Below are 26,324 nucleotides of genomic sequence, written 5' to 3'. Positions count from 1 at the left end.
ACATGAACTTTAATCTTCACATCTTCACCTCACAGCAGACTAGGAATAGCAGAGACCCCATCACAGGAAAGCAGGGAGCTCTCTTTTTGGTTTTCCCCTCAATCTTCCTAAAAAATAATTAAATCTAAAATTTCATTTGTCAAGAAAACTACAGCCAGTTCACTCTTAACCACTTCCCCTGCACTTTGCTAAATAATTACCACAGGGATGGTGTAAGACACTCCAAAACCAAAGAACACCATCTAAACTCTTATTTTTCTTTAAAAAAAGGCAAAACAAACAAACTAAAAAAACCAGACACACAACAGGAAAAAGATAAACTTATTTCAAGAGACAGCAATCCAAGGGCCAATATAAGAAATATTCATCCTGGACAGTTACCTGTAGATTTCATAACTGAGCAAAAAAATCCCTACCATAGCTTAGAATCTTTCTTCAAAATGGTTTAAGGCTTTTGTTGCTTCTAATCCTTTCAGAGCACACAAGATTGGACGTCACAGCCATGACATTGCTGGACTGAAAAGCTATTTCATGTAATTTTGCAGTTTGTAAGAAGCACTGGTTACAATTTTCCTTTCCCTCAGATATCTGCACAGTATTCGTGGGAACTAATGCAGCTGCCTTTATTAGACAAAAGATGTAGAAGAATATACATGTTTAGAGAATGCAATATATAGTTTCCTAAAAATAATTCATCATATGCTGAATATTAGATGTATTTGTGAGACCTTAATGCTGGAGTCCATTAAATACACTGACCTACATAGCTCTTACTCTACATCTCCAATCCACGACTGCTGTATTTGTTTATTAACACAGTCTTCTAGACTTTACGCTCTTATGTTTTCATTACGTTATGGCGTTTCACACCTGGTGTTTTTCCCCGCTGGGATTTCCAGTGAGGGCGGTTATTAGAGATTCACAACAAAGCCAGAAAGAAAACCAACCTACCAGATCAGGGATGTGTTTTGCCTTTCTCAGAACTGCGTCCCAGTGACCCCAGTGGGTTGTTACACAGCAGGCCAGATCCCCTCTTCAGACATTACAGTAACATTTGTGTATATATTTATCACAAATGTATTTATTTACAAGGATGTATTTGTGTGCGCCAAGATCATTGTGTTCTGCAGCCCTATGGGGCAATTAAAGGCCTCACTTAAACATAATGCTCCCAAGCATTTACTGCTACTCTTTGGTGGGAAAAGATCACAAACCCCAAGCCTTGTGATAAGTAGTGAAGGAGATCGGAGTCAACCTCTACCTCATTAACTTGCCCCGCCTATAGGGCAAAATCAATTGAAACTGATGATGCTCTGAAACAGGTCACAAATTCACATTCTCCTGTTTCATGGAAGGGGAGAGGGGTATGTGGGTTCTGGTCATTAAATAACTAAAAGTGCACGTAATGAAGACGGGCAGGACAGCACTACCGATAAGAATGTATAAGGAGATTATGGTCTGTACATACTTAGCAAACGTTCAGATTGTTTCTCTGCTGTTTTTACACTTCGGTGTGAAATAGTGACACAGGATAACTGTCCTTTAACTCTGATAGCCTGCCTAGAGGGGGACTCTGTCTGCACAAACCCTAAGCAACAGATCATCTGGCAGGAGACCCTGCCACGGGGCCACCTCCAGGGCCACACTCTCTTCTGCTTTCAGAGAAAGGAAAAGGAGACTGTACATATCCAACGCAGGGGAGGCATGGGCTCCTTAAAAAGCATTTTGATGTAATCCAAGCAACACATTAAGCACTGTGGAAGCAGAAAGGACACTTCTAAGACAGGGCATCTATCTTTTTATCTGAATCCATATATGTTTTTTTCTACCCAAAGTAAATATTAACTATTTCAAGGACTCTTGTGTAAAGGTCATTTGTTGCATGCTTCTACTACCCTTTAGCTCTGAAGCAACGCAATGACAAAACCCAGGAACGCGGAGCCTGCAGGCACTCTCCAGCTACTGGTGTGCCTTGGAGGAGTCAGCACTGATCCGGCAGGCTTAATGCAGCTTGTCTCATTTCCATGAAATGATGATAAACAGAACTCATTCCCAGGAGACGTGCTAAAAGCAAAGGAAGCTTCAGGGCTGGCACATTCCCTGGATCGAGGGAAGCCTCAAAGCTCCCCAGTGCCAGAGGCAGGATGGGCACAACAGCAGGGAAGGGCTGCCGGTGCAGGAACCCCAGCCGGGTCGGCAAGCGCTCTGCATGCCGGACGGCAAAGTGACACCGTTAATAGGCTGCCATCGTGATTTATCTTACATAGTATACAAATGATGTTTGCTCATGAAAAGTAAATACTGGTTGGGGGGAGAAGAGAAGGAAGCCAACAAAAATAACTGAACTGTGTTAATTTATTTCTAGACTTTTATGGAGTCTACTCAGGCGCTGATCTTTACATGGGTAAGACAGCATACGTATCTCTCTCTCGTGTACCTTTACCAATCAGTGCCATTCTGTCTGATTTCCACCAAAGTATGCTCTTGGTAGCAGGACAGATATTAACAACATTTAGATCAAATGAGATTTCTAGGTATTCATGTACATAGCTGCCACCAATGCTATTCATCCTAAGATAAATTATTTTTCATTATTTAAATAATTTTAAAATGCTCCATGCCATATTTTGAAAGATTGTCCAGAAAAAAATGCTAGGAAGCAAGAAAATGCTAGAAACGAGAAAATTATTTTCAGATACCTTTAAAATTACCTAAGTAGCCAACATGCTATGCATGCTTAACTTTTTTTATATATTATCATCTATGAGAAATTATCAATCATAAAAGCATTATTTCAGTTATACTGCGATATTCTAGTACACTATCTTGCATTGTGGTATCGCATGAGAAAAAAAAGGATATCCGAGAAATGCATTAAGACACTTAGCTTATTAATGGCCAGTCATATTTAAGCTTGTTTTTATTGCCCTAGGCTTTCATGATCGAGCAATGGAAAATTTTTCTTCATATTTTTCAGAAATAACAGAAAATTCCAAGAAATGGAAGCCACTGCTAGTAAAAGAAGAAAAGCTGAGTATCATCAGGGTTAATAGCTCCTATGTGAGATCCATGAATGATTACAGAGTTACTTTTATATATCGAACTTTCACGTTTCATTAATAATATGCTGCCTCTTTGGGACATAGGTGCGCTCATGGTACGAAGGCTATTTATTCATCACATGGAATAGAAGAGCTAGAGGAACAATGGCTTCAAAGGTCTCATGCTTATACATTTTGACAGTAGTTTGTTGGGCAAGCGCTCTTTGGTACTTAAGTATAACTCGTCCTACTTCTTCCTACACTGGCCACAGACAGCTCAGTAGCATATCCATAGCCAGAAAAAATGTTTCCTTTGGCAACATAAGAACTCGACCTATAAATCCACATTCCTTTGACTTTCTTATCAATGAACCCAACAAATGTGAGAAGAGCATCCCTTTTTTGGTCATTCTTATCAGCACAACTCACAAAGAGTTTGATGCAAGGCAAGCCATTCGAGAAACGTGGGGAGACGAAAACAACTTTAAAGGAATTAAAATCACCACACTATTTCTTCTTGGAAAAAATGCAGATCCTGTGTTAAATCAAATGGTAGAGCAAGAAAGCCAAATTTTTCACGACATTATTGTGGAAGATTTTATCGACTCTTATCATAACCTCACTCTGAAAACATTGATGGGGATGAGGTGGGTAGCAACGTTTTGTTCAAAAGCGAAGTATGTTATGAAGACAGACAGTGATATTTTTGTAAATATGGATAATCTTATTTATAAGCTGCTCAAACCTAACACCAAGCCAAGGAGAAGGTACTTCACTGGTTACGTTATAAACGGAGGACCAATAAGAGATGTTCGCAGTAAGTGGTACATGCCAAGAGATTTGTATCCCGACAGCAATTACCCACCCTTCTGTTCAGGCACCGGCTACATTTTTTCAGCTGACGTAGCGGAACTGATTTACAAAACCTCCCTTCATACAAGACTTCTTCATCTTGAAGACGTGTATGTTGGACTCTGTCTTCGGAAGCTGGGCATTCACCCCTTCCAAAACAGTGGCTTCAATCACTGGAAAATGGCCTACAGCTTGTGCAGGTACCGCAGGGTCATCACAGTGCACCAGATAACACCAGAAGAAATGCACAGAATTTGGAATGACATGTCCAGCAAGAAACATCTTAGATGTTAAGATTTTTACAGATGTAAATACCTTTTTTAGTAATTTTGGTTTAGTCTGGTTATTTTTTGACAAAGCGATCTGCTGATTTACAGGTTAAACTGTGGGATATTAACTGTGAAAGGATTTTTAATGACTGATTTTTCATTCTCATTTTGACTACTGGTTTACAGACTTCAGGCTCTTTTCATAAGGACATTACACCGACCGAAAGGATCTAGAGTCAAATCTCAGATTTTGTATATTATCCTCTATCACACATATCAGCTCCTGCATCTGTATGTAAAAGGACACTAGTAAACTATTTTGAGCTGCTTAACAGTTCATTGCCCAGCCTCTGAGATAAGACTTGGGCCCTAAGAATGAAGAATTAGAAACATACTTTTATTCCTTTTTGACACCCTACAACCATCTCTATTTAGAGCTTTGTTAATAAATGGAGCAGTATACATTTGCACTGACCTTACACCTATCTTGACATGTATATTTTATAGTACAACGTGTGCTATTCCCAAACAGCTTACTGATGGTATAATATCAGAATTTAGACAGGTAAGAACATCAAAGTCTCACAGGCCTTAGGAAACAAACCAACACGCCGAAGTATATTTTTATTTACCAAACAGTATTCCTTTAAATTATTTCAGAAGATACCCCATTTCTTTCCACTGCCTAAAGTAGCCCCTAAAAGATGTAACACACTTTTATAATTAAGTAGAATGTGTAGGTGAAATAAGACAGGGAAGATGTATGAAAAACTGTCTTAAAAATACATGAGAAAAGTATTAATACCTTTTAATTTCAAAGCAAGTGCAATGTTTCTCATTAGTATCAGTGGATCTCTCCATTAAGCATCTTGCATAGCAATATATAATTATATTGAATAATAAAAGTGTCAATAAGCAGTATATTTCTTCAACATCAATCAGTGCACTATTTACCTACAAGAAAGTAACACAGAAGCAGCTTTTTAAGCGTAAGCTCTAGTTTTTGCTACAGTACATATATGAATGAGAATCTAGCAGATTTTTAATGGTGTAGAAAAGTAGAATTTTGTCCAATAAAAGAATGCAAACAATTTTCTGTTGATTGGGCAACAGAGTACATAACAGTTACGTACAACTTTCACAGCAAAATAGAGGGCTTTTAAGAATCACCTATTACAGAAAAACAAATTCTAGCCTTTGTTACAGATCTGCAGCTCCCAGGTTACTCATCACAGAGCCAACACTCACTAAGGTCCCACTCAAGAGATCCCCAGAGCACGTGACAGAAATCAAATACACAAGATTTTATTCAAGTTTCATAATGTGCTTATGTGTTTTGAATATGAATGTTAATGAAATATTGTGAGAATTATTTCCTGGAAAATTCTTCGATAAATTCAAGCCATCTCTATTCAGCACCACCTTCTAAAAAAGCGCTAAAATATGACGTTGCTCAGCAAATAACTTGGAACGAAGAATTCACAGACAAGTTACAAAGACACAAAACTCACCAAATATATTATTGGTCGTAGATTACTCACATCATCCACAGCACACACAAAAGTCTCATTCATTTCAGTCGGCGTTACGTGTAACATATGAAAAACTGTTAAGTCTGTACGTTATTCAGGTTGTCTAAAGTTGTCAGAAATTTACTGAATAAGAATTTAAAGGAAAACTCTGACCTGATTTTGCCATAGGTGTACATAGCACTTTACATAAAGTAATGAAGATGCTAACAGAGGAATGAAGATGCTACCGCAAAAGGTTTGTAGTTTCATGACAAATTTTTAGTCTTATTCACAGATGCAGCACTACTGTTTCGAAAGGAACCACTTGTAAGGTAAAGCGTACCTGGCCTTCAAGCCACAAGCAGTAGTTGTCAGAAACAAATCTACATCAGATCTAAAGGTGAAGCTACACAACAGATAGCCCAGGAGTTACTGCTAATCAACAGGAGCTTGTGCACCCTTCATAAATGAAAAACAGTAATTTTATATAAAAATACAGAATCTCTTGCAGCATAATTAAGATTTATCCTTCCCTAGTTGACCTAGTCCTTGTTAAAGTTACTTTTGCTTCCTACCAAACTCAGAACTCTAGCTAAACAAGGTCCAACTAATTGCATAGATGAATATATAACACGCACACACCGACTGGGATAAGTTCAGCTTTCCTTACCCAAGCCCCAGAATATGCTTGTTTAGGAAGGGAAACAAGGGTGAAGTTCATCCCCAGCCCTCAGGTAAATCAGACAGCATGGATGCCACCCTGCTGGGAACACACTTTGTAGTAATTTCAACCCACAGGCTGCAATCACCTCTACTATCCCTCTACACTGTGCAGTAATTTGGGGTTTCTGAATCCACAGCCGAATGGATTTGGTGGCCTTACTTCTCCTGCTGATGCTTCTGTGGCCTTTGGTTAGTAACCAAGAGGACAGCAGGGCTCCCAATCCAGATACCTCAGGGCTTAAGTAGCATGGCAGCCTTGAATTTCTCCTACTACAAGTAGACTGCATTAATGATTGGAAGGTACACCTTGAAAATAGTATCTGAAAAAAATATATTTCCTGCCATTTATAAAGAGATAGATCTTCAACAGAAATGTAAATGTTCATCTTGAAATTGATGTACATATTTCTAAGGCATTTTCTTCTGTATTCAGCTGTATATATGTGTAGTCTGCTTGCTATGTAGTATTCTGTTATGCATGGAGATGAGTTAGGCATTATATTTGTTCAGTGTTTCAAGAGCCTTAAGCATGTGTGCCCTAACTTTTGAATGTACAAGATTTTTTTTTTCTTTTACTGTCAAGCGAATTTAAAAGAACACAACAAAAGCCTAGTTTTCTACTTCTATTAATTTTCTGATACTAGACTTCACTAGCTTGTTACACCTAGGTAACAGATTTATTATTTTCTCTTTGCTCAGTAATTGCCGTATTGCACCCTGAAGATAGAAAGGGAGCAATATGTCTACTCATAGGGACAGCTTACTGTCCCTTCCACTCAGCAGTGTTTGTGCCACATGGGGTACTGTTAACAAAAAAGTGTTTGCATTAGGCTTCCTTTAATCAAAAGAAATATTTCTGTTACTTACAGATCATTTTGTTTCACTGGGCATGGGACAAATGACAACTTGGTTAAGACGTGCTGGCTTCTAGTTGCTTCAAAAGTGTGACTATAGTCACATTTTGATTCCAATATGTACATGAACACAGCACATTGAGGGAAGAAGCTAGGGGGGAAATGCCTCTCTTTAGGATGAGTTTTTCACAAAAGTATTTTTTTTGCTAAAACTGTGAGAGTATTTAAACAGAAGTCTCAAGCTTCTTTTTCCATCTTTCCTAATATAACGTTAAGTATCAATTTTGACTCTTTATTGGAATTTTTTTTTTTGTCTTTATAATGTAGATGGCAATGGCAATTTGTAAATGAAGAGTGTAATTAACTAGAAAAACTTGTCAACAGTAACCGAACTTTAGGTGTATCATTATATATGACTGGCTGTACTTATGTATTTATTTGTCTAAATTGTATATATTGTTTTATCTATAGTGTCTGTAGGAGTGCATTCTTTTAGATTAAAGTATTATTTACAGTTTTGTGGGATTGCCAGCAAAGCTGCTAATCAAGATACTATTTTTTTGTATCAATGTCAAATAATAAAAAAAATTAAGAACAAAATCATACGAAAAATTGAAGGTGTCCTGTAACTTCTCTTCTTCACTTCTTTCTAGAAATGTAAATGGTATTATCTGAAAACACAATACCAGTGAATAGGCTCATTTCTCGTAAGGAAGAATATTGTGCTGTAAAAGCAGATCTAAAAAAAAACAATTGGAAAAAATAAACACAACAAAAATATTACTTTTATTCATTATTTGTGCAACAACTTCTTCAAGCTGCTGTCCACACTGATCAGGTGTACTACTACACTTGACACGAAAGACTTAATCTTAAAACAGCCATGGCAATATCTGGCAAATTGGCAGATGGGTTCATCAGCTGCTTTGCCCTATTCAGCTTCTTTGGCATCCCCAGCTAACAAGACCGAAGTCTGGCAGTTCTAAGGTGGTGAAGCTCTTTGACTCCCTTGGCCTGCGACATGATTCTTCTGCTACCTCCATGGTACCTTGATGAGTATGGTTGCAGCCATCAAAAGCTACACACAGGGAAAAAAGAGAAAGCACTAATGTCCCAAAACCCACATCTCATAAAACCACAATAAACTCACCCTGAAGTTGCTGTGTGACTGCTGGGAGGGTACCCATATAGAGGGAAGGGGTCCTCTCCTGGCCTCTTAGAGCCACATGCTGACTCTGACAGAGCTTTTGCTTCCCCAAGCCTACCAAAAAGCACCAGGAAATAAATGAAGCAGCACAATCTGAATACATCCAGATTATCCAGTTAGTCTCATGTAGTGTTTGTCTCCCAATACAAATATATTAAGACGGTGTTTTGTCTGGTAGAAAGGCCTTGGTGACCTTAGGGTCTTCACATCAAAAAAAACCCCACAAAACAAAAGAACATAAAAGCAGGACAAAGTCCCTTTTATTGTAAGAACTAGCCAGAATAATTCCTCTCTCTCCATTCACCCCTTTGCAGTTTCCTATGTAGAATGAAACATCCAATCTGTTTGACTACTGGTTTCAGAGCTCAGTAACCCAACCTCATTCATGAAATTCAGGGGAAAATAACACGCACTCCTGAGAAGAAACATAGCTTTTGCAAACCAAAGTGTATTTCCTTTGTGTCACCTATTTCAGAAGCAGCTGAAGCCTGCTACAGAGTCCTCAGGAATCCCAGGAGCATCTGCAGCGATGCAGCAACCTTACAAATCGTAACAAGATGCTTTAAAACAATTAAGAGTTTCACATACAGTAAAAACCCCTCCAATCATTTTCATTTTTCTCTTGTTTTCACCATAGCAGCCTGAGTCTAATTGCAACACTTACATGGTGTTTAATTAATATACAGCTTGGAGATATACAGATATTAGCACTAGTAGGGTGGATTTCATGTAGCTTGATTATCTTAATTACAAGCATTCTATTTTCTCATTTACTTAATTGATTGTCATAGATTTCTAAAGAAATTTGCACTGCCCTAAGTGAAAACAATATGTAAAAAAACCTTCTTAAAACTGCTGAAGCAGGCCTATTCAAGCAGCAACATGCCAGAAAAGGAGATCCATATGACATGAAATATTGTACTGAATAATACCTGCTTACTTTTCTCTTGTTAAAAATAGGAACTTATGAAATGGAAGGAGTCATCTGGGAAAAAAAAAAGAGAATATGCCTTATTGATTCAACTGCCCCTGTAATAGAGTTGTCTCAAGTATCTCCTCTGATGACATGCCTAACACAGGAAAAAAGATCCATTTTTCTGCTAGGTCTGCATGTTAGCTGACTCCACATTATATCTCTGCCTCACCTCAAAGAGCTAAGGAGAGCAAGAGGCGATTTATTCGTCATGCGAGATTTATCTTTGAGCATTTATTCTGCAAAGGCAGTCTTACATATCAAGCTGTGTAGAATTACGTGCAATGGTTTTGTAATGCAGACAACTTTTATTTGGAGGAAGCAAATATCGCAAACTTGAGGTGTGCGGGGTAACACCTACTACATCTGCAGCTAAGTCAAGACTATCAAGAATAATTCCAATCCCTACATCCCTTTTTCCTTCAGGAGTTCCTTTCTCTGGCCTATTTTCTAGCATGACCTCTTTCCTCAGAGAGAAAGCAGACCTCTCAAACACCTTAGTATAGCAGTAAAAGCAAGGGGGAAGCAGAGAGCTCCCTACAGTATCATTAGGGAAGTGCTACCGGGCCCAGAGTACAAAATTATGTAGCACGACATCCACCCTCTTTTGGCAATAAAGGTAGCAGCCACGTAAGTGAGATAAGCCACAACCAGTGCCTGGACTCATCCATCTTGCTACAGCAGCCACCGGGCTCCAAGTGCATCATGCTCAGATCACGCATCAATTCTTGCTCAGCATGAGACATTTATAGGAACATCTTAAAAGAAAAGCAGTGCCGAAGTGTAGCAAGAGCAGAAAGGGATAAAACATTTTGAAACATTCTAAAATTTTTTATTATTTATTCAACTTCATTAAAATCCTTCCTCAAAAAGAATCCTCTATTGCAAGAAGTTTCAACAGTTATCCATTATCCATCAGATCTTATCCTCATACATATTCAAGGGCAATGAAGTAAAACACTGGTCTCCATTATCTGCTGTACTGCAGACTGCATTTGGATTGAGCTGTGTGAGGCAAGTCAGGTTTGATTCAAGTCACAAGCCCCATTGGTTTCAAGGGGATTTATGCCTCTTTACAAAGGGCTGAATTTCATTCTCTCTGTCCAACTTGGGTCTTACTCCTACTCACAGTGAAATCAACTGGGATATCATCAAGGTTTCTGGGGAAGAACACTGTATTCCAGGCGGTACTTCACTCACCAGAAACTGCAACTCTTCTCAAATGCAAGCAGGAAGACAAAGCAAGTAGCAATCTCTCCAATTTCCCATTAAGCCTACTCCTTATGAAGAAAAAGTAGAACATGAGACCTGCGGGTTTGTAACGTGTGCAATGAAAGCAGGCATATAACACTAACTCTTGACAGGAGAGGACTCTGTGCTGAGTTATCTATCACCTGGCTCTCTGCCAGTTCACAAACATGTTACATTCTGCTCATAAAAAGTCTGTTTGGCAGCGCTAACAAATACATGCCACTGGTGAGAGCAACAGCCCCACAGGGCCATACCTACTTCTTGCAATTGCTCCTTTTTCATTCCCTACACAGCTTTTATTTTTGCAGTCACGGCAAGTCCTCTCCTGCATTTGTCAGACCAGCCACTATGGTCAAAAACTTTTGGTGAGGACCCCTTCTGGCTCTAGTCTCTCACCTTTAAGCAACACTAAACCTCCTGCCTTTTCCCTGTGCTCAGCTAGCTCTTCATTTAGTGTAGTTCCAGCACCCAAAGAGCTCCCCTTCCACATTCACATGCCCTTGCCATCACCACAGCTGCCCCATCTCAAAGAGCAGACTCCAGCCATCAGCAGGTCCTTCAGTGGTGGCTTAGCCCTCGGCACATTTCTATTCCCTATCTCTCCTCCTTCTGCCAGAAAGCCCTGGAAAGCTGTCACCTGCCTGCTTTCCTACTATTCTTTCTTCTCCTTGCAGGACTGTTTACTTCTCTCCATTATTAGTTTCTTACAAAACTGAGACTTGCACAGCGTTTGCCAGTCTCAACTTAAAGCCATTACCATAAGATAGGACAGACACCTTGACTTTCCACCACATGCTTCTCCTCCCTCTCTTTTCTGCACTTCAGCTTTTTGCTTGATTTGCAAAAATCTCTTTAGCCTCGCTGCATTCTTCTGCACTTTTAATCTGCTTCAATCTGGTACATTTCCCTGTTGTTTCCATCACTCTTTCCATTTTCCTAACGTGCTTTTACATAGCTCAGCATCCTCCCATCCAATGTACCCATTCAAGCCAGCCACAAAAATAAGAACACAGGGTTTTATGAAGAGATGGTCCCTACTTGAAGGGTTTACGGTCCTACACTGTCCAATACCTGGTAAAGTGAATTCAGTGAGTTTGAGAGGACAAGTAGCCCTTGAAGTAGTTCCTTCAAGAACCTTTTCGTTTGTATTGCCTAGTCTAGTTTTAGGTGTATGGAAAAAACAGGTCCATCATCTTTCATCTTGCCCCTGCCTGCAGAGATTATTGCACAATTCACACAAGACAGAAATGTGCCTAACACATCTTGGTATCACACGCTTTCTTTGTATGTTTTTTTCCTTGTTCCTTTTACCTTCCCTCACATAACCTTGAATAGTTCACCAGAATTCAAAACAGCATTTTTTCACATTTAATTTTAACTTCCATTTAATCAAGTATACCTTATTCCATAATTTCAATGTTTTAATCTTTTTATCTGCTTCTGCTCCCTGTGTTGCCTCCACTTTCCTCCTATCTTTCTAATAGTCAGACATCTGGCACTGAATCTATTACAAGAGTATTTGCATGAAGGCTGAGCACAGCAGTACTTTTCGCTGTCCCTGTTTTTGAGGTATCAACGACTGCGTTATTGGATTAGTTTCACCAGACAGGACAGCTTGTCTTATATTATCACATTTAAAGCAGAAAATTAACTTGTGCTAGCATCTGGAACAGACAGCAAGTCTACAGAGCTAGAGTAGCTATAGACATGGCAGGTGTCAAGATACCCATGCTATTTTTAAAAGTATCTAGTTAATGAACTTCCTTTATATAGAACACCGTTTCCCCTCACGAAGGCCACAGAAAGGTTCAGATCATTCAGGATGAAGTCATCGAGGTGCACTGAAGCTTTGCATTATGTTTGCCATTACTTTGGAACCGATCCTTTACCTGCCAGTTTTACCAAGTTTTGGTTGCAGGATGGTTTATGAAACGAAGTATTTGCTGCCTCTGGGGAGTGGTATCCTGTACTGATGAGGCTCACTTGGTACTTCCCGAGTACCATTTTATTCTAACAAATTACAGCATATCAGTACATTGAACCGCAAACTCAGCTGATGCCAAGGTTGATGATAGGCTGCTTTAATTGGTCATTAAAAGCCAGCATTATTTACTGCCTTGTTGCTTGGATTCAGCATTTCTACACATGGGTATAAAACTAATGGGCTAGAATAAAGAGTGTATATAGCATGTAATTAAAATTACATTTTTTAATAGAGGAACATACATGCACACAATGCAAGTGCTGGCATATACTTAGAAGTACAGGTTATGGAAGTGTATATTTTAATTTGTATTATACTGCAATTTAGCTGTTACTTCAAACAGATGGGTGAGTCGTGCAACATTTTTAAACTCATTTAATTACTTGTAAAAGTATTTGCTTGTGTTAATTAGGTGCAATAAATTACACAATGGTTCACAGATGCCTTTAAAAGGGGTTTTGAACATGTAGTATCTACATGAAAACAAACTGAACCTTGCAAGCCAGTACTTGACAAAGGAGTTATTGGCCATTTGTTTTATCAATAAAGAAACAAGATCAAAAAACCCCACCATTCACACAAGACAAAAATGTGCCTAACATGACAGATATTGCTGTACATTTGCACGTCAGAGATAGGTGAATGTCAGGGATATCATGTAGACAATATATCCATCCATATGCTTAGAAGAATGATCAGACTAAGTAAACGTAAACTGATTACTCTTATTCTCCCCCCAAAAAACACTAGTTAAGTGTGCAATTGAGGTAGCTAGTGTGGGGTTACTACTGTTTGTCCTTGTTCAGGGCAAAGTCATCTCCTAAAACGTGAGTCATGGGAAGAAGGTCCACAGGTTAATCTAAACATGTATTAGCCTATGAAATATCTAGACCTCTACTCTATTCACTTGAAGGTTTAAGCTTCAGATGTTACTTCTTGTCTTGAACTCTAGGGATGTCCTATAACAAAAACCTTCATGCCCAAGAAGCACCAACTCTATGAAAATAAACTACAAACAAAAAGAATGCATCCAATAATAAGTCTAAGTAGACAAATAGAAAAATGTCTCACACACTAAGTACCATAGAGGACTACACCCCAATTAGATAACCAAAATCTGTAGGGCAAGAATGTTTATTAAACTCCTTGGTTGCAATATTAGGAAAGCAGAGTTTAGCAAGGAAGGTCCTTCCTGACTGATGAGGCTGGCAGGTCCTTCCCACCTCTAAGAAAAAGGGCTGCCCTCATAGCATGGCTACTAAAGAGCACAAATGAAGTGTATCCTGACCCATTGAGATCCTACAGATCCTACATCCTGAAGACTCACATCGGCCCCAAGTTTGGGCGCTTTCTAGCATCACCAGGCAGAAACCTTGCAGGATCCTTGGTTACACCTTGGCACAAAGCTTCCACTGGGGAATAGCACATTTTACCTTGGAGAATAAATCATGGTGCCCCCAAACATTACATTTTAGGATTTCTAGTCTGTAAGGAGAGTGAACCCTTAGCAGATAAAGTTGTCTCATTTGTGACAGATCATCTATTTCCTGGACATTTTAGATGATGAAATGCTTTAACTTTTTTTATGGTTTTTAAATTGCTGTGCTGGAAATGTCATTGAAAACAAGCTTGCACTTTTATCTTCTGCTAAACCCAAGAGAAATATCACTTCAGAGGAGTATATTACATTTCATTTGAATGCTGGGACAGCCACATCAGTAAGTAAACTAAAAACCATATGGATTGTCAGTGTTAATACTACCACCTGCCCATGTTTTCCCTTTCCAGCTCTGATCATCAATCATATTTCATTCTCTTCTTTTCCATCCCTTTCATTTCAAAAGTACCTAGCAGGTTAGGGGTTTGGTTTTTTTTTTTAATGCATCAATTTCGGTAAGGCTGCATTTTGTTTAAGGAAAAAAAAATGCTTGATGTAATGCAAACATTTTTAAAGAAAAATAGAAAAAATTGCACCTGGAAAGTTGTACTTGCATGTGCACACTGGCTGGCAACATGCATATGAAACAGAGAAATGAAATGAGAAACACTTTGTTGTTCCTTGACAGGTGCTGTGAGGATGGGTGACAGCTCAGGAGGAGACATTTGAGCAAACAGGACTGTCCTTTCCCAGGTTTTACTTTTACTAATCATGCTATTGTTTGAGAGCAAGAAAACCCAATCCAGCTGAAGACTGGGCGTTGGACTAGATGATCTTTTAAAGGTCCCTTCCAACCCAAACCATTCTATGATTCTATGAAAGGATGCGAAAACAACATCACTGCCCATAGGTGAAGAAACCCTGCACAGGAGAACGAACAAAGGAGCCTTACACGTAAGGACTGGAGACAAAAAACTTGGGAGCTGCAGAAATTTTAGTGGAAGTGATACACTACAGGTGACAAAACTATTTGTATCTTTGAAGCCTATGTCAGATAATAACAAAGCTTCAGAAAAACATACGTGTTCTGAAATTTATGTAGACCACTGTCTCTGATCCACAAGTTTATTCTCAGTTTGCTGTAATGCCAAGACATGTATTTCCTCTAAGCAGTAATTCACAATGGGTGAGGCAACATCATCTGTGGCATTCGCAGCTGCCTGGAACACATCAGACAATTGGCAACAGACTTATCTTAACAGCTCTTAAAGTACATATTTGTGAAACTGCACTTTTAATCCTATCAGTACCCACATGACGATGAAAAGCAGCAGTACGCACTCTGTCGTTTTCCCACAACTCATTCTAACACGCCTTCCAATAAATTCAGTTCTAACAGTGCATTTAAGCCAAAAATACGTATTAGATACATCAAATTTGAATTACAACATAGACTTAATTTAACTATAAACCATGTAATCCATTTCCTCAACATATGTCACCAATAGATAAAATTACTTCAACTTAAAAAAAATTTTTTTCTGGAAAAATTTCTTCCATGCTAGTTTGAAAGAATATCTAAAACAGAAAGAAGTTGATAATATAAACTTAAATGGTATACACCAAGAACTTAGCTTCACCTGCCTGACTGTTAAAATGGAATTTATATAGGTATCATTTCATATCTTGCAAAGTAAGTGCATTTATATCCTTGTTCCTATATGTGCCAATATCTGCACTAAGAGGACATTACATACAAGCAATCTTTCTTTATATTAACTTACCATAAATTCAGACATTAATATAGTTCAGTTCTACAAGAACGGCTAATCTTTGAAATCCTTTCCAGAAGGCAATAATTTTGCCTTTAATTATAAAAATTATTTTCACAGATAAGATTTCTTTTGTGACCAAGACAAGGATTACGATCTTTCTTAGATAAGCAGTAGAAGCATTAATTTCCATTGTTTGTTATGTATTTATATTAGATAGAGTTAACATGCATGCATATTTGTCTCCAACAGAAGCTTTTAAAGGGTTCTCACTGAGATCTCGTTATCAATTAATATGTATAATACGATTGAAATAACCAGGGAGCTGCTAAAATCCTGTGTACAGCCCCCATCAGTTAATATTTAAAATAGGGAAACAATAACTAGACATGATTTAGGCTCTAGGAACTAACTACTTGACAATGGGGTTTTACGTTTATGTCAGAAAAGGTAATAGATTGTGGTCTGGTCAATAAACCTTGAAGAACCACTTGGAACTGCCAAGATTAGGGAAGAAATAGGTAAAAGGTAATTCCTACAGGGGAGATCATGACCACCAACTCATTGACCACCTACTCAAATGATACCACCTACTCAAAAGAAGACAATGAAGGAAGAAGAGTCTGCGCACTAATTTACCTGAGGGGGCGAAGAAGAAAGCACCAATCATTAAGGAAAGTAAGAATGAATATGTATTAGTTAAGTGTATAAATCTAAGAATTTTTGAGACAAGGGTGTGCTGTCTTGAGACAGGCACCCATTCATGTGCATCAATGAAATTAGTTTGAAAATACCTCGACTCTGTATGTCGTTGGCTTGCACACCAGGTAAATGAACCCGACTTGTGGGACAGTTGAAATGGTTTTGGTTTGGGTTTTTTTTTCAAATGCCTTTAGAAGTAGTAACAAATTTTTTAAGTGCACAGATTTATTTTATCAAGCATTAGTAATGCTCCATTAGCTTAATTTGTGTTGACATACAAACAGAACCCAGGACTAGTCAGAAAAACGCAAGTTCACAGGTGATAGTCAAAGAAAAATATGATATGTACATACCAAGAGCTCAAATATTGTAAGAAATGACAAGTTGTAGGTATACATCTCTGAAGTACCAGCTACAAAACAGGTTTGGATTTTTTCCCCCACATTACACACAATTGCGTAGACATCAAGGCTCTGGTTTGGTTTTGTCTGCAATTATAGTGGTAGCTTTTAAAAACCACAAATGACTGCCGGAGTAAATCAAACCTGGGGGAGTTCATATTACCGAACATTTAGAAATTGCTCCACAGTTAGTGCGGCTGCATCTCGGTCTCCGGTGCTGACTGTCAAGAACTAAATCACAGAAAGCTGTGAGCAAGCTCTGAAATGCTTTCCTGGAAGGGGCAGTTCCCAAGTAACAGCAGTTATAACTTCTGAACAGAGTCCGCACATACAGCGCACACATCTGCACGAACCACAACACAACATCTGTGGGTCCCAGAGATTTCCTCATTAGACAGCGAGTTGTCCACGGAAAGGGCAAAGGGGAGGGAGGAGGAGGGAGATGGAACAAGGGGCCCGAGAGCTCTCAGTTTTCTCACAGCAAGTTAAGTGCTGCAATGCTGGGATCCCCCCCAATGTCATAAATCCTCCTGCAAAAAATTAAAATTTCAGAACAAAGGGAAAGGAAAATAATTTATTTTGTGAACTGCAAGGTTCACAACTGTTTTATATAAATATATGTGTGTGGGTATATAAATGGGGAATGAAAAATAAATACTTTGGAGACCCGAACAGTTATTGATGCAATTTTTGGAAAAAAATCAAATGCCACGAGTAAAATTAAAGTGGTATGTGAAGTAGTGGAGTTTTGTTTAAGAAATTGCTACCATGTACTTTCCAGATAGAAAGCAAGGGCAGAATATAAACAAAGAAGAGCAGCACAAAAGCATGTGTACACTTCCAGGAGCGATTAAATACTTTATCAGGAACTCTGTCCTCATCCTGATTTTTTTATAGTCACGTAGCTCAGCACAAAGTGAGCACTAAAATCACCATGTGAAAATAACTGCATTTACAAAAGATACGTACTGGTGCAGGGCAAGAGAACCAGAGCTGAGGTACTTTCTTTCAGGCGCTTACAATCTACATATACACTACGATATAACAAAATACACTGTATGTACTGGCAATTCTGCACTCACCATCCTGCGCCACAGAATTTTCTCCTCTTCTCTTTGACTGTGTGATAAGTATAAATAATAAGCACAGACTAACCACTGAGACTATATACAGGCAGTGTTCTGGAGGTCCATGTGTGCTCCACGTACACACAGGCTCACTCCCTCTGTGCTCTGCAGTGACCAAATACCAACCTAGTCTCCACTGGAAGAGACATTTCCAGCCACAAGGACAACACGTCACAGCAGGAGAACTGCTTCTCACATCACTGCTCTCTTAGTCCTTGGCTTTTACGCACCACTCTGTGATGATTTCCAGGCACCTGCTCTAACAACCCTGCTGTCCGAGGGCTGTAGCCTGCATGCTGCCTTGGAAGGGGAATCTGCAAAGTGCACTGTATCCCAAACACAGCGAGGTAGGGGAAGCATCACTTCCCAACTTCCAGTATGGCTTAAAAAAAAAAAAAAATATTTGGAAAAAAAATTCGTTTTCATAGACTATTTTTTGCAGAAGTTGCTTCATTCTTCCAGTGGCACCTAAGGGGAATGCGCCAGCACGGAGACCATCATAATTCCAGCTCCAGCAGCATGAGCTGAACATGGGAGAAGCGTGGGACTGTCCCCAGCCATCGCCAGCAGTCAGCTCCCCAGTCCAGGAGGAGCTCTGTGAAGCTTTGTCCGTATCCCAGCCACCTAGCTGGGTTACAGCTGCTTCACATTTGCAAGGATCACAGCACTATCCTACGCTGATTCTCTATAAAGCTTCTATAAAACCATGCTGACTTCTAATAGCATTTAGAGCCTCTGTTTTAGATGAGATTTTTCTGGTAAATACAAGTTAATATAAGTTAACGTAATACCTGGTTAAGAGAAGTTTACTTCCAGGTGAACATGAACGATGATGAAGGTTCAGCATAAAAAAAACCAAACAAAAAAACCCCCCCAAAACTATGAAAGATAAACATATGGGGACATGCAGAGTTACAAAATATTACGGTATAAATAATTTTTTCTATGTATTGCTTTGGCAGTAATTAGCATTAATAAATACATAAAAAGGTATATTTGATAAGTGGTAGCCCCACAGATACCTGGCATATGCAACAAAACAGGCCTTTTGCAATTATTAACCAGTCAAAATTTTATCTTAGGCTAAAGAACGCTTTTTGCCTCAACTGAATTTGAGAATGTATCATCTGCATGTTCCAGTATTTCAATGTATATCCCTCATTAAACCAAAACAGTACTAAACAGTTTCAGGATGCCAATTTTACAGCAAGTAAAACACTGTCACTTTTCTGTAACACTGAAAGCGTACATCTAACACACTGTAAATTGAAAAACAAATCTGTTTACTCTCCTGGACTGAAACTGAATGTTTAATTCACTTTGTAGTAATTTTTTGCATCCAACAGCTGTCTTCCATTTAAACTGACATCAATCTGATTTGCCACAAGGTCACTGGAGTACTCTTCCAAAAGGTATTTTTAGGCCTTTGGCTTATACCAGAAAAGGGGGAGGATATTAAATTTACTTCAGTACTATTAGTCTTACATAAACTCTTATGTTGCCTAAAATAGTTTATAGGGCACATGCAGATGTAACAGCCCCAGTTGTCTTTGGATTTAAATACATATAGCCTTACTATAAGACATTATCTGCAATTACTTTATTAAAAATTAAAATCTTTGCCTATGAAAAAGACCCTGCTCATCTATGCTGACAATGGAATACAATGATAAAAAAAAGGGTAAAGGGTAACGTTTGCTTGGACACAGCCCTGCTTTGATTTCCACAGACCGATCCAAGCTACGCTGCCTTCAAACAGGACAGACCTCAAATTCAGACCTTTGTTGGCCTTATAAATCCAACAAGGAATCACTGTTATACAATACCTATAAATCATGAATACAAAGTAGTTTTAAGTAAGTATAGTAATTTATATAATGCTAAAATGTAGCTCAATAGCTTTCATCTGAGAGTCTAGATTTATCTGTGAAAATCCTTCTGGAGGAAAAAAAAAAATAATACCAAGCAACACACAAGTGCAGGAGTTTCCTCACCCTTTCAATCTTTTGTGAAGCATCAGGTTTACAGATGACTTGACTGTGCCCCATCTGACAGACAGATTTACAAGGTTAGCACTGAACCTAATCAGAAACAATCAGAAAACTCTTTCCTTCTGGTGTCATTTTCTGCTTGGATGGCTCTGCTATGCTATTATAAATAGGAAAAGCTTGCAGCACAAGCAGGGCGGAAGACTTCAGGGAGATTTTAGTAATCACCTTCCATTCAAATCACACCTACTCTTTAATCACGATTGGATCCTTTTTCATTTTATAGCCCCAGGAGTAAACCGAGGAGCTCATAATCAACACAGATAGGGAGTGAAATTTTAGTCCCACTGAAGCTATTGTAAAGTGTTATTAATTCATGGGGCCAGGATTTCAATAGTGGCCCTTCCCTCTGGGTTCTCTGTTCTAATTTAAGGTGTTTTTCTCCACCCTCTTCTTATTTCTCATAATATAGAGTAAATGCTCCAGTGAAGTTAAAGTTTGTTTTAATCATAGGTGCTTTAAGAACAACAACAAAAAAAGATCCTAAATTCAACAGGATTCTCAGCTGAGTCTCCGAGATGCTGGGAATAGTTCCAGGTTTAACAACCCCCATCACATATCTATTGCACTTTTCCTCAATACCACAACCACAACAACCTTTCCACAGAGCTGAAAAAAAACAGTTAGGAATTTTATTTAGTTTCACAAATTGCACATCTTGCACTGTCAGAAAGATACAGCTTTGAGCTTAGGCTAAAAACTGCAACAAAGCAACCTAGGAAACCATCAAATGTATTTCTTGGTTTAAGTACAAAGTCCTTTATCTCTATTGCAAAAAGAGACAGAGGAAGTTTACCTTTAAGAAGGTACTCTTTTGCATCAGAATAGAGCACTGCTAACTTCTTGCTTGGGCATATTCAGGGCCAAAGGCACAGCTCACTGCTCACGGCAAGAGCCACGAGGCCAGGACGCCCTGCTGCACTATCAGACAGGAGCCTCGTCCCACCGGACAGGCTACGAAGGGACTGATTAAACCGTGGGGAAGCTTGGGAGAAGAGGGAGCATTGTCATCCACACCTCTCTGGTTCTGAACAAGCTCACGTTCGCTGACCACTTCATTTTATACTTGGTTCTTTAATTTAGCATTTTGTTCTTTCTTGGTCAATAATAGAATACTAGCATAATGCAGGGCATTAGCAAAAGATACTCATTTGCCAGAACAAAACCACCAAACTTTCAGCAACCTTAGTAATACAAATACTAACAGGTTAAGGTTAACGTAATAATGGCATACTTGGGTCCCTCTACCTTCTTTGATGTATTGGAAAGAATAGTAACTGTTAGAGACGTAAGGAGCTTTCCTGGTAACAGTCTTCAAAAAACTTTCCTTACCCTTTACATTATGAAAAAGCACAGGTACAGGCTCTAACATCAAAGTAGATCAGCCTCAGCAGGGTTTCTTTGACTTTTTTTTTTTTGCCTTTTTTTTTTTCCCCAGAATGCTTCATAAAACCAATTCTAAGATTTCAAAAACAGAGATGCAGGCAGAAACGTAAGCCTCTCCCTTAAAGAGGCTTTCCAGTTTAGCACTCCATCCAACACAGTCCATCTCCCAGAACACAGAAGTTTCGCTACTGGGAAATATATAATCTTTTTGCCTGTTTATGTGGGTTTATATGACATGAGTCGCACAGAGTCCACCTCCTCAAAACCAATAGACATACTCTGGTAGTTCTGGTTCATTATTTATAATTGCCTGTTGATGACAGCCACACAAACTACCTTTATGTGAAGGGACAGCTGTGTTACCAAAATAACCTTAAATTCCTTTACATGTTGAGATGTCACACCTCAATTGTCCTCAAAGGAAACAAAGTAGATCTATGGGGTCTACAGATGCAGCGTAAACATGACAAAACTAGAAAAGCCTTTTGCTCAAAGTAAATCTAGAGAACCCCAGCACTCCTATGCATGAGCAGCATCTTTCCTTAATGAATCTGAATTATTACATGGATGAAAAAGAACCAAATAACCATTTAGTTTCTTTCCAGAATAAATGAATAAATAAATAAATAAATACATGTTCCATATTTGAAAGGTAGCTGGTTTTCATTAATTCTTAAAATTTTTACTTGTGGGTAAAAAATAAAAAAGAGAGGCATGTATTTTCCATCTAATCCAATTCTATTTCTCATAGCTTTTCCTTTGCATAAATGCATCCATTTGCGTAAGTGATTTTCTACACCCTACGGAGACAATAAACAAGCACAGCCTTTCAAATTCATATTTGAAAATTAGATGGCAAAATATTCATGTCCTGAGAAGGACAAGATTGCCTCCCTATTGGTTTATGCAGTGAAAATTAAATATTTCTCCTTCTTACCATACACTCTTCCAAGTCCCTGTAATTGCTCATTGATCCACCATTGCCCATATTCTGAATATTATTAGAAGCAGAAAACTTTGCAACTAGAGTTTGGTTCAACATCTCAGACTACAGTGACTATGCAAGCAGTTTGACGAGATCAGTCTAACAATCATAAAGCAGCTATAAAAACACATTTTTATGTGCACTGTGATGTTACTCTTAGTCATTGAGGGAAAATGAATAACTAAAATGTCAAATGCTCAACTAATATGCCTGGGTATTTCATCATTTGGACCATTATGTAATAAAACACAAGTAAACCAGACTTTGTTGGGGTTTTTGTGGTTTGAGTAAATCCAGCTGCTCCATCAGCTCATTAGCAGAGCACATGCACAGGGAACTCAAAGATGTAGGCTTGTGCTGCTTTTCCAACTTCTCATTTTAAAGTAATTAGCATTCTTAGTGCATGCACATGCATGAGTACATTGCAAGAGGGTGGAAAGGCTGCCCACTTGATGCAGTGGAAAAACCCACAGCAATTGACTGAATAAAATTATATCATGATTGATCCAGAGGAAAGAAAATACCAACTGCTATTTGTTATCAACAAGGTCTCATTTTTTTTTTTCTACTTTGAAAAAGCACTGGGGGGGGGGGAGGGGGGGGGGGGGCGGGCATCCTCTGCTCCCTGCTAAATAGAAATCAGCATTTTCCATGCACTCAATTAGCAGTGTTTTAGGTCTGTGTCAGATTCATCATCAGAGCTAATTGATTTCAGGCACAGGCCAATCTCACCATCCAACATCATTATGCGGAGGTAGGTGGTGAAAAGGAAAAGAAATCTCTGATTAAGAAAAGCATGAGGGGGAGGCACACCATTTACAAGCTGCACACAGCATTCCCTCGCAGAGAAATAATGGTGTTTAAAAACATTCTGAAGGGATGCCCCACAATCAAATTTTATAGGACTGCTCTGGAAGCCCCCAAATTGCAGATTTTAAATTAGACCAAGCTGGCTGAAAAGGCACACGTTCATATTTATCTCAGGAGAGAACATGGGGGAGAGAAAATTCAATGATGTTTCCTGGCTTATTTCCCTGCTCCCCCTTCCACCTCCACACACAAGGCAGAATTGTGCTCTAGGGCAGGGAGGTCTATAGAGGAAATTCTGGTAGCACATATGATAATATTTCTAGAAAGCAAAAATATTTATCACAACTAGCTAGCTGCATTGCAGTTTGAATGCAACTCTCTCTATGTGTCAGTGGGAATATCTGAGGTCAGCGCTTGTCAGAGGAAAGAGACATGCGCTCCTGTTCTCTTGGCACGCAAAGCTTATGTTGCCAGAGTGGGAGGCAGCTTTCCCGACCTGAAGCCCACGCTGGAGTCCCAGGAGATAGAAGGCTAGAAATGTCCCTCCTCTCCCACTCCTTTACACATGCACAAACCAGTTATTCTCCAGACCTGGTTTTGTGCTAAGTTCTATGTTTATATTCATCCTTTTTAACACTTTGAAAATAATAAATACAGAACTGCGTTTCACCGACTGACTTCCAACTCAGTCCACAGTAGAGAGCTACTTTCAGCACGCTAAAGAGGAGCACACTGGCAGGGCTGGCTCCATGGACATTGACATTCATCAGCCCACAGAGCCTGCAAGTGCCCAGCTGCAAGCACTGGCATATAATCATCACTACAGATTATTGTATTTTTAGAACAATCTAATTCAGTCCTATTTTCCTGGCCTCAGAGACAGCTATATGGTAGCTCACCAGTTCCAGCTTCACCTTGTTAATTAGAGACCTCTTCCTTCAAACGCAGCCAGGTGCTCCAGCCAGCAACAGGCCCAAGGTATTGTCCAGCAACACCTTTCTAACAGCAGCACCACAACTGCTTTGGGACAAGTCATGTCATACGTGAGAACCGTACCCACTGTCAAGTAATATTAGTTGTTCGGCTTAAATAAGTGAATCGCTTAGACCTGTAATGTTGTGTGATTTAGTATGCTGTTGACTGACTTAGCATGCGTGGCTAGATTTGCTGAAGCCTTAGGCTGCAAGCTATAAACCTTCACCTAGACTTGCTGAACTTCTACTGAACTTGTACCTATTCAAGCAAGACAAGGCCTTCAGAGCCAGCACAGACCAGAAGATAAGGAAGATCAACAGCAGCTGCAACTAGACAAGATAACAGCTTGTCTGGAGACAGTGAAGGAATCCAATGAGACAGAAGGTGCCAGAAGATCTCAGACCAGAATCGCTATTGGACCAAAGGGTGCTTGAAAGGCGCGTGGAGATCGCGTAAGGGCAGATATATAGTGTGTAAGGGTATAGCCGCCCAGGGATTTCCTTGTTTGGGGTCCCTCCCTGGAGGCATCCAGCTTGAGCTAATCTTGCTGCTGTACCACTCTATTAAATTATTTATTTTTATGAGACTCGATGCCTGAGACTCTGCTTCAGGAAACCTAGGGTTTGAACTGCGGCGCGACTAACACCACATGCCCAGGCCGAACCGCGCTTCTTTAATACCCATCTCCCAAATGCTTTTCATGTAAACATGAATAAATGAATATTTGCTGGTTTTCTCTTTTCCCTTGTTATTCAACAGAGGATGTGAATATAGTATTCAGGAAGCAAATGCCTATTACATTTGGTGGCTATTTCTACTCTATCATCACTTGCACACTACTTTCTACTGCAACCTACTGTATATTTTTACCTTTTTTTCACCCGTATATAGCTGTGACAATAAACTACTTATGAACTTCATTTTAACAGACACTAAAGCTGCAACTACCTTTTCTTTCAGGTCATTGTCCTTCTGAACTAATTTTGCTCACATGTTATTTATTCACAATACCTTAACAGCAGCAAAAAAAATTTAAAAAAGCAGCACCAACACAGCTGCGATAAATAACACTGCTGTATGAATTTGCTGTCTCACTGAACCATGGAAGCTCTATGAAGCATTGGCATGTTTCTGCATCAGACTGTAAGTGAGCAACAACTGTTACAGCTTTATCTTGGTACAATACTGCAGACTGCTTCAATTAAAGCATTACTTTCTTCTTTATTTAGGTACCTCCTGCAGCCCCAACCAGTACAGCAGATGAGTGCTTTTGACAGTTGCTACTCATACCGCAACACCTTTTCCCCAGCCTTCGGGGAGGCATATAGTGAGTGGAACACAATTTTCATCCAACTATGTATTCCCACTTCTTTTATAGATCTGCGAAAACAAGCAGCTTTCCCGAACATTCATTTCTTCGCCTGGAAAAGAAAGCTAACCAGCTAACTACTTTGCAGGTGGATTAGTCAATACTGGTGCAACATTTTGAGAAGCATACATAATGTATGTAACAAAAATAATCTTACAGCAACGCTCTGAACTTAACTCCTTCAGGTCCTGCTCAAGTAGCCATCACAGTGTTGCAGGTTGTCAACTGTTTCACTGGTAGACGCACGTTTAAGGCACCTTTTCATTTACTCTTACTCCAACACAAAGGTTGCCAGTGAATAATTAGCCGCCGAATTGCAACCTGCTCCCCAGATCAGAGGTGACGCAGTGCCCTCTGTTCTCAGCCAGCACAGCCAAGCCAGAGGCTCCCCGGCCGCAGACCGGCGGGCGCCCAGAGGCACAGCCTTCGCCGCGCTGCCGCTGGTGGCTGCCACAAGCCCCCTGCCCGGCTCCTCCGCTGGCTGGCCCCAGGGAGCCCGCAGCAAAGCACGTGCCAGCTGGCCAAGACAAAGCATTAACCAAAGTCAGGCAAGAGATAAACAGCCGACTACAGGGCACTGAGGTAAGATACCCTTGATGTGGAAGAGATACAGAGCATATTATCAATAATACCACACCCGCGCCTGCAAAGGCACCCCAAAGCTAAGGAAAGACACGCCATTTTTGTCACCGAGGAAAGGCACACT

At 39.5% G+C, this 26,324-nt stretch overlaps 1 protein-coding gene across 11 annotated transcripts in view; it reads left to right on the top strand.

Annotated features, from left to right (window-relative positions):
• The window catches only part of B3GALT1 (beta-1,3-galactosyltransferase 1), a 228,654-nt gene extending 212,330 nt beyond the window's left edge, over window positions 1-16,324 (top strand). For 8 of the 11 annotated variants that reach the window (XM_030017463.1, XM_030017460.1, XM_030017457.1 and 5 more), the window contains 2 exons: window positions 2,366-2,404; window positions 2,978-8,030. In XM_030017463.1, coding sequence (XP_029873323.1) covers window positions 3,207-4,187 — 981 coding nt within the window. In that variant the 5' untranslated portion in view covers window positions 2,366-2,404; window positions 2,978-3,206 and the 3' untranslated portion in view covers window positions 4,188-8,030. Of the gene's footprint in view, window positions 1-2,365; window positions 2,405-2,977; window positions 8,031-14,731 lie in introns of those variants that run through there. The other 3 variants (XM_030017466.1, XM_030017462.1, XR_003923872.1) reach the window with 2 other exon arrangements.
• The last annotated feature ends 10,000 nt before the right edge of the window (window positions 16,325-26,324 follow it).

The sequence above is a fragment of the Aquila chrysaetos genome, chromosome 6 (assembly GCF_900496995.4).
Source record: "Aquila chrysaetos chrysaetos chromosome 6, bAquChr1.4, whole genome shotgun sequence".
Taxonomy (NCBI): domain Eukaryota; kingdom Metazoa; phylum Chordata; class Aves; order Accipitriformes; family Accipitridae; genus Aquila; species Aquila chrysaetos.
The sequence above is the reverse complement of the archived record's forward strand: the minus strand, read 5'-3'. Positions and strand labels throughout refer to the sequence as shown.